General features: G+C 40.7%; 1 protein-coding gene across 1 annotated transcript; it reads right to left on the reverse strand.

Annotated features, from left to right (window-relative positions):
* Positions 1–2,313: 2,313 nt before the first annotated feature.
* LOC139578357 (C2 calcium-dependent domain-containing protein 4C-like) lies at positions 2,314–9,644 on the reverse strand. The gene is made up of 2 exons (XM_071405832.1): positions 9,508–9,644; positions 2,314–7,246 (listed from the first exon to the last, which is right to left on the reverse strand). The coding sequence occupies exon 2, from the start codon at positions 7,198–7,200 to the stop codon at positions 5,962–5,964; it is 1,239 nt and encodes a 412-aa protein (XP_071261933.1). The 5' UTR covers positions 7,201–7,246; positions 9,508–9,644; the 3' UTR covers positions 2,314–5,961.
* Between the last annotated feature and the right edge of the window lie 265 nt (positions 9,645–9,909).

The following is a 9,909-nucleotide window of genomic DNA, read 5'->3' on the forward strand; positions in this document are numbered from 1 at the left end:
CTTTCGGTTATGTGATCCAGCTTCAAACAGCAGAAAGTACAATATTCTTGGTAATGGAAAATATATTTCACAGTGGTTTAGATACAATGATTCTCTACACAATGACTGCTTATTTTGTCACATAAACTGAAATTAGGCCAACTATTAGAATTTTAGCAACCTGGAAATGGCAGAGCGATTTCTGCATAGTGGATCTTTAAGCTAGAGATATCCGTTTTTTTAGTGGGCTTCGACTCAATCCTCTGCATTCGCCAATGTCGGCCTTCCACATCTGCGGTGGAAGGAGGCCGAGCTACAGATGTGTTTGTCAGACCATGAGACATCCTGAAAATCTGTCTTCTCACGGTACAAACTACCCGAACGGCACTCTTGATATATTTTGATTTGTTTAACACTTTTTTGGTTACTACACGATTCAATGTCTTATTTCATATTTTTGATGTCTTCACCATTATTCTACAATGTAGAAAATAGTAAAAATAAAGAAAAACCCTTGAATGAGTAGGTGTGTCCAAACTTTTGACTGGTACTGTATATAAACTACCATTTAAAAGTTTGAGGTCACTTAGAAATGTCCTTGTTTTTGAAAGAAAAGCACATTTTTTGTCCATTAAAATAACATCAAATTGATTAGAAATACATTGTAGACGTTGCTAATGTTGTAAATGACTATTGTAGCTGGAAACAGCTGATTTTTTATGGAATATCTGCATAGGCGTACAGAGGCCCATTATCAGCAACCATCACTCCTGTGTTCCAATGGCACGTTGTGTTAGTTAATCCAAGTTTATCATTTTAAAAGGCCAATTGATCATTAGAAAACCTTTTTGCAATTAGATTAGCACAACTGAAAACTGTTGTCCTGATTAAAGAAGCAATAAAACTGTCCTTCTTTAGACTTGTTGAGTATCTGGAGCATCAGCCTTTGTGGGTTCGATTACAGGCTCAAAATGGACAGAAACAAAGACCTTTCTTCTGAAACTCGTCAGTCTATTCTTGTTCTGAGAAATTAAGGCTATTCCATGCGAGAAATTGCCAAGAAACTGAAGATCTTGTACAACACTGTGTACTACTCCCTTCACAGAACAGTGCAAACTGGCTCTAACCAGAATAGAAAGAGGAGTGGGAGGCCCCGGTGCACAACTGAACAAAAGGACAAGTACATTAGAATGTCTAGTTTGAGAAACGGACGCCTCACAAATCCTCAACTGGCAGTTTCATTAAATAGTAATATATATATATTTATTATTTCCCTTAGATAAAGGACAGGCACTTCAAAACCTTATTCCTTATGATTTATTTTTTTTCCATTTATGAATGTGTTATTCAATGCGTTTCTATGGGCAATAGCAGTAAAGGCCAAATTCAATGTTTTATCAAATATTTTGATTTTATTTTTGGGGGATACCTAAAGGGTTCCTAAAATTCAAAATCAAATAGCTAAACGATCCATGATATGACCATCTTAAAACAATTCCGCCAATGGCTTAGATTTTTAGAGGTTAATAAGGAACCTGACCACTCGCCGGATAATACCTTCAAAAAGTTCACACTCACAGGACAGTATAACAAAATGTGAAATACTTCTTAGTGATTATAATTTGAACTTAAACTGCCATCAGAGGAGATCAGATAAGGAGTTATAGGACACATATTACAGCTGCGAAGCATATGTTGATAAGATACGGGACACTACAGACTGAGTTTCCTTGGCACAATCCAGGATCTAATTGACTCCATGAGTTCATGTGATAAAGAGCTGACAGTGGGTGACTGCAGTAATTGGACTGACCCTTAGACACTGTAGAGAGGATTGCTCCTTTAATGACTGCTGCTTCATTAGAACCTTCTCTGATTAGGTGCCCTACTGATTCACACAGAAGACATATTCTTAGGCAGAGGTGTACAATTATGTGGAGATAATGGAGCCATGTGCCTTTGGGACTTTAAAATCATTATTAGTAATGTATTCTCTGAACTCTTATTCTGACTAGCACACTAAGGGCTCTATTCAATCAGTATCACTGAATCGTTATAGATTGCACGCTAGGAATGGCAAGGTAATTTCCGATTGAGCCGACATATGCAGCGTTTACCGTGAACGCAGTCTCCGCTAACACGGGAACATTGCCTTTAACTTTCAATCACACTGTAAAGCTGAATTTCCGCAATACCAATTGAATAGAGCCCTAATATGAGAATCACTGTTGTATCAGATCTGATGATTAACACAATGTGAGAAGGTCACTGCTATAGCACTGATTTGTATAATGTCATTATGTCAACAAAGTAGTAATGATGACATGAAGAATCTACAATACATTTGCTTTTAATCAAGGCATTTCATAGTCATACATAGGCCTATATTAACACAGTTTGAGGAACAGTCAGGAAAACCCACAGGTGTCCATTACTAATGACATCACAGTATAAAAGACATTAGTACTCACACCAACAATAACAATACAGTAGATAGAAACTAACTAGTATCCATCATTTATCTAACACCTTGAGATAACAATTAAAGAATTTGGCATCAAGTATGACGGATTGGCACTTGTTTCATTTTCTTGAGAAACAGAACAAGTTCAGCATATTAAACATCTCTCCACTGCAGAAATTAGATCACTGAAATAAATATCATCCCCACTTTCATTATTTCGCATAAGCAGAGTCTTCTGAGTATAATTTAAAAAAATTGACAGTCAGACCTTTTTAGCTTGTGTAATTAAATAGCCATTTAGCACAGAATAACGAGGAAGGATTTCCGAACACCAACAGCTAGCTAATTGTAAAGTTCATTCTGGCAATCCCTCAGAGACTTAAATCAAGGTTGGCAATCAAATTGGCTAACCGTGTATCTAATGCATCAAGCAGAGGTCTAATTCTAAAAAGCAAGTCCATACTATGATGGCAAACCCATTTAAAGTGGCTATATACATTATACATCTGCAGGTTTTCTGCACTCCCAATAGAGGTGTTGGGCTTCCCCATAACAAACAGAGAAAAACACACATCATAGAGGATAGTGGGTATTCCTCCACTGTTAGAAATCAGGTGCTCAGATCTAAAACCACTGTATTCATTTGATACATGACTGCATGTATAAAGCATATATTTATCCATTATTCAGCTGACAGCAAGCCCTCCCACTGGCATCCCACAAAACAACACACCTGGGCACCATAAGCAGCCTAGTTAGTAAGATATATATATATTTACAGTGTATTCAACCAGGATAATTAACCCTGTGGTTGGTATAGAAGATAATCAGCAAGGAGGTCTGGGCTACAGTATTTAAAGCACTTCAAATCATAGCATAACTGAAAACACAGTCATGAGGAGAAAGTTAATTGAATCCATTTGAAATTTTTGATGATCTTTTTTACATTTTTTAATTGCGTAGTGAGATAGCTTGCAGCACAGTTTTCATTTCTCAGGAGAATTATTCCTAGTTCAAATGTACATTGGGCTGTCTTTTTTAAATACAGATGTAAGATCTTAATTTGATAACTCTTTTGTTGCTGAGAATTTTCCTGCACAGTAGGAAATGCAAACTTGTTGTGTATTTGAGTTATAAAAAGGATTCTAAAGATTGTAATTTCCACTTTGAAATATCAGACTTGATTTGCCGTAACGAAAAATGTATCAAAGCCCACAAAAATGTCCATTAATTATAATCCACATAATAATTCAAATTTCCTGCTGCTACAGGATTATTTACTGCTGTAGAAAACTGGCTCAAATTAAAATCCTACATCTGTAGATGAGAAACTAGAAAAGACAATCAATTACAAAAATAGTTGGCAATCACGAAAATACACTACTCAGTTTTAGATTTAATTAAATTTTCATCATAAAAGCACTTAGGCTACATTTTGACCCTGCCTACTACAATGAAGTATTATAAAATCTACTGACAATATTTTTGTTTTTTAGTCATGCCGATGTAAGCCAAAAAAGGGATTGGTTACAACTCAGTGAGCACGCACCCATGTACAGCAGGCATAGCATGAGCATTGAGCACACACAGATCAATCATTTAATAGTATCGTAGCAGATTACAGATTTTACACAATAACAAAATCCTCATAGTTAGAGCAAAATAGAGTTATATAAAGTATAAGCTTGGAGAAAAGCAATGGTATTGTAGAGAGCTCTATTGTATAGTCTAGGTTCAAACATGACAGGGAATGTAACTCACAAAAACAATGGCTATTTTCTGTAAAATAGTAATGTTTGACATGATTAAATGACTCCATATCTCAAAGATGAATGTGTGTGGTGACCCTTTAACCATCTGCAGAAACAACCTCTGCTTCTTTCCTCTGTTTCCTACTTGAAATTGCAATCAGATCAGATGTATTGTAATTCATTTTAAAGGACAGCAGAGCACATGCAGAGAGTAGAAGACTATCCTTCATGTCAAATAATGTTTATTGTAAAAAAATATATTGTAAATGTTTTTCCTTTCTCAGTCCTCTGGCCTAGTGGCTTGTCTACACTGCCAGGAGTGGAAAACACAGGTCAGCATCATAATAATGAAATCAGCAAATTATAAGGTTTTCAGGGTCAGAGGGCTGCTAATCATTCACTCTCCAGCAGGGCGCAGTACATAATTTACAAAGTCATAATGTTGTAAAAGTATGTGGACACCCCTTCAAATTAGTGGATTTAGCTATTTCAGCCACACCCGTTGCTGACATGTGTATAAAATCAAGCATACAGCCATGCAATCTCCATAGCCCTTTCCTGTTTCAGCATCACAATACCCACATGCACAAAGCGAGGTCCATACAGAAATGGTTTGTTGAGATCGGTGTGGAAGAACTTGACTGGCCTGCACAGAGCCCTGACCTCAACCCCATCGAACAGCTTTGGGATGAATTGGAACGCCGACTGCGAGCCAGGCCTAATCGCCCAACATCAGTGCCCAACCTCACTAATGGCTGAATGGAAGCAAGTCCCCGCAGCAATGTTCCAACATCTAGTGGAATGCCTTACCAGAAGAGTGGAGGCTGTTATAGCAGCAAAGGGGGGACCAACTCCATATTAATGCCCATGATTTTGGAATGAGATGTTTGACGAGTAGGTGTCCACATACTGAAGCATATTTCTCATACAAATACAACATCTATGTATAAAATCAACACCTTTGAATATGTTCAACACCTTTGAATAATGTCACACTCTTTAAAATGTAATGCATACACCCTCTCTCCCTCCCTCCCTCCCTCTCTCACTCTCTCTTTCTGTCTATCTATCACTCTTGGTAAGGCTTGTGGGTGTTATGAAACTGAAGTACAAACTGCTAACATATCACTGCATTTACATATTCATGCCAAGCGCACGGGAAGCAGATGGTGACGTCTGATCTCTATTCTCCAGGTTTTGGACATTGTGGTCACATAACAGACTAGCCTTCCTTCCGGTAGTAGGCTACTGTGGATCGCAACAACAATCAGGATCAAAGGATAATTTGCACATCAAGTTATAGTGGCGACATCAAAGACCCCCTGATCCATAAAAGCATTGTAGTGCTGAATATAAACGGAATCATAGAGACTCGCATCCTGTATTGTCTGAGTCACATGTAATTGCAACCATGCGACATTCAACGTCAAGATCAAGAGAGTACAAAAAGTGAGTCTCTCAAACGAGCAGGTGTTTTTTGACCTGTGCCATATTCGATTGTCCACCACATGATCTACAAGTTGGGCTGTGCAGGGCTTCAGGTTCAGGGAACAGAAGGTTGAGGAGGTGACCAGCTAAGAGACAAACTGCTAGACCAGACCAGACATTGACTGGAAATGAACTGTTCCTTTCAGACAGTTCTATGTGAATATAGGGGAGACCAAGCAAACATCTAACCCCAGTTATATATATATTTTTCATGCACATTATCATTCATAGTCTCATTCTGTGTCAGTCAGAGTACTATTCTGTATCGCCAGGACAGACCTAGAGGCCATGGAGCAGCTTCCCCAGAGGGATCTCTCTCTCCCCCAGCAGAGTGTCTCTCTTCAGGCTGGTGCCCTTATTCACCACCTTGATCTTCACTGCTAGGTTCTTCACCTGCACTGAGGTCACAGAGTCAAAGAAGAAGTCCTCGTTGAACACAGGATTTCGGCTGTTCTTGATGATAGTGCTCCTCTGTTTCTGCAGCTTGCCAGGGTTGAGGTACAGTGACACGCAGCAGTTGATACTCTTAATGTCGTACATCTTGTCGTAGAGCTCTTCGGCAGCCAGAATGCGGATGCGCAGGCGGGCCGTGCCAGCATCGTAGTCGGCGCTGAGCCTCACCCTGCCACCCTTGTGTAGGTTGACTGTGTGCTCCCGGTCCGACGGCCCACCGCCATGGAGTGAAGAGGAGTGGAGCCGCCGCAGCACGTTGGGACTGGGCTCGGTCGAGCTGCACTCGTCTGTGGACAAGGAGCTGTGGCGGGCAAACGTCCTCTTGGCTTTCACCACCTTGGCCTGTGTCTCGTGGGTGAAGACTTTGAGCAGCGAGGCAGAGCGGGAGAGAAGTGGGGAGTTGAAGGGAGAGGACTCAGCCGAGGAACAGGTATCACTCTCCCCTCCACTAAAGTAGCGGTACGGGTTGTGAGAGGCGTTGAAGTCAGGGGGGTTGAGGTGGTTGCATTCGCTAACGCTGCTCTTCCCCTTCCTCTGGGAGTTGGGAGAGGTCAGGGGGCTGGTCTGGTCACAGTGGAAAAGGGACTCCTTGCGGCGGGTGTGGGGGCTCTCCATCAAAGTGGCAAAACCATAGGAAGTCTGGGTCTTGGGGACGTAGGGCAGTGACATAGCGGTCTGAGACTGAGGGTCAGCGTTTGTGTCCTCTGCCACCACGTCATCAGCGCTCTCTATCTGGATAATGTGACGGTTGGCGGCCCTCAACAGGTTCTTGGTGTCTCCAGCCAGCTTGGCAACCAGACGCGGGCTGCGAGGGCTGCTGATTTTCTTACTGCCAATGGTCTGCTCAGAGGCCGAGGGCCGCAGCCCCTCCTTGGGCTTGACGACGTCCAGGGTCTCAGGCTCTGGGGGGCAGCAGACCAGCTTGGGGGGAATGAAGAAGTCAGGGATCTTATCAGGGGTGAGGACGTTGCTGTAGACTGGAGTATTGCCGTCCTTGTCGCCATTCTCCCCCCGCCGGAGAACAGTGGTCTCTACTGACCCACGGATCTTGTCCAGAACCCACATTATGCCACTGGGCTTCACCAGGTGGGATACAAGGGTGTTTCTCTGTCTGGAGGCAAAAGCACAAACATGGCAGCAGTTATGAAATACATGAATTAACACACTGAGTAAATCACATTGCAACCGTTGCTATATCTGTGTAAGAAATGGTTAACTGAATCTAAAAACGATGAAATCAATGAAATTGACCCCAATGTGTCAAGTGTATACTTAAGCAATAAGGCCTGAGGGGGTGTGGTATATGGCCAATATACCACGGCTAAGGGCTGTTCTTAGGCACTACTATGTGGTTCGAGCCCTGAATGCTGATTGGCTGAAAGCTGTGGTATATCAGACAGTATACCACGGGTAAGACAAAACATTTATTTCTACTGCTCTAATTACTTTGGTAACCAGTTTATAATAGCCATAAGGCACCTCGGGTTTGTGATATATGGCCAATATACCATGGCTAAGGGCTGTGTCCTAGCACGCTGCATTGTGTCGTACATAAGAACAGCCCTTAGCTGTGGCATATTGGCCATATATCACACCCCCTCGTGCCTTATTGCTTAATTATAGAGGTGTTGAATAAAGAAATTATTTTGCAGCCTAAATAAGAGGTACAGTTGAAGTCAGAAGTTTACATACACTTAAGTTGGAGTCATTAAAAGTCGTTTTTCAACCACTAAACACATTTCTTGTTAACAAACTATAGTTTTGGCAAATCGGTTCGGACATCTACTTTGTGCATGACACAAGTCATTTTTACAACAATTGAGGAACGGTGTTGTGCCGAAAATCTCCCACCTGCCAGAATCCCCCCCTTCGTGTGAACGCGCACGCACTCAATTCTTCATTGCTGCGACTTGCTTGCTAGTTGTGATTTCTGATCACGTTAGGCTGCGTTTCATTTTATTTTTTATGTCGGTTTGATCGCGGGGGAGGAGCAAGTAATGTCTGCAGTTTTCGGTTTGGCTATTTGTTTCAAGTGTATTAGTCTATAAATAAATCTCTTTGCCAAAATTCGTCATCTCTCCATGTCTTATTCAACTAGTAGTTGTTCTGAAATGTTTATTGCTTCCCAAAATTTTACTCCCCGCTCCCCTTCTAATTTCCTTAATTTTGTGGCTAGAGTCAAATACTTTCTGTGGCACACATCAGAGTCAAATACTTTCTATAGAACAGGCAGGGGGAGATTTTCGGCACAACAACGGCAAGGTGTCTATACCAGTTAATACTATATAGAATTGGTTAGGTTAGTATTGTTAGCTAATTTGATGTTGTAACGTTAGCTAGCTGTCTACGTTATTAGCACGCTACTTTTCACACCATGAACTCAATTATTTGATCAGATAAGTTGGCTAATGTTGCTCATCATTTCTCTGGCTAGCTAACGGAGAATTCAACCCAGCTAGCAAGATACCTAATAATGCTAATACCTGTTCCACCACACTTTCTCCCTCACCTCAAACTTTCCAAACGACAGTCATTTTTAGGTTACACGAATCACGCAGGTCACCTATTATGGATTCAAAACGCCGAATTTCGCCGAAAGGTGACTAATTTGCATCCCTGAAAGAATACATGCAATGTTAGCACATGATTGATTTACAAAGGCTAAGAAAACACTATTATTTGTACTCATACAGTAGTACATTCATACATGTTGTCTAGGTAGCAGTGAGTATATGTCAACATGCTGCACAGCATAATGTTCCTGTGGAATAAAAAAGACTGCTGCATTAGTCAGAATACCACATGTAGCCTTCACTCATTCATTTTTCAATAGATTACATGTATTCATCTTAGAACCACAGTTAAGTTAGTTGAGGTTTGATTTGGTTCGTTTTAAAATTTTACGTAAAAATAAACACCCTTCATAAGCACATTGAAATCCACTTTATTAACCGTCATGGTATTCTATTGTATTGTATTCTATTCAGTTAAGTTACATTTAACTGACATGTTGTGCATATTAACTACGATATGGAAGATACGGACAAAATTATAGGCTAAAGCAGGTCTGGTCTGTGATGAATTTGCACAAGCTTGAATTTATAATAACTCTGCCTTTATAGAGAATCAAGACGGATCTCCTTAGATTTGAGCAAAACGTGGTGTACTGGAAGAAAGTCAATGTATTATTTAAAAGTAAATCATGTAGTAGTTTACATTAGCCTATGCCTATCTTAACGCGGAAATAAAGTGCAACGAGTAAAAATGTGAAGTTTATATGCTCTCGGTGCCGAAATATATTTCATTATGCGCTCTTGAGTGAGACAAATATTCAATTTTAGACACTGGTTGAATTCAGCTTAATAAACTTACCGAAGACGTGGAGGCTGCTTTGTCGAATTGATTCTTCCGTAACAGGTGTTTTCTCCCGCCTCCTCTGGATCGCGCACTGTTTGCAGAACTATATAGTCTCCTCCGCACCCTAGAGATGGATTTGCGCTAGATGGAATAATATGATGCTTTTTATACACTCTCCCTGGCGATGTTGGGGCCGACCAATAAGAGAAAATGATGAGATCCTTTTAAGAGAGCCAGTCACAATCACTGAAGCTCATGAATTAGTCAGAAGATACACTCTTACAGGACGTGCTTACATGATATATATGAAGGAATCAACAGGCTTTGAGCACACAAGCTTAGACATGAGTATAAACTTATTAAGTTGTTCTTGTTGTGTTTAGATCGCATCATGCGGCAAGCGGCATCAATAATTGA

This window comes from Salvelinus alpinus, chromosome 6 (genome assembly GCF_045679555.1).
Source record: "Salvelinus alpinus chromosome 6, SLU_Salpinus.1, whole genome shotgun sequence".
NCBI classification, from domain to species: Eukaryota; Metazoa; Chordata; class Actinopteri; order Salmoniformes; family Salmonidae; genus Salvelinus; species Salvelinus alpinus.

Excerpts from the sequence above, each read along its gene's own strand:
- LOC139578357 (XM_071405832.1), bottom strand. The coding sequence starts at position 7,200 with ATGTGGGTTCTGGACAAGATCCGTGGGTCAGTAGAGACCACTGTTCTC.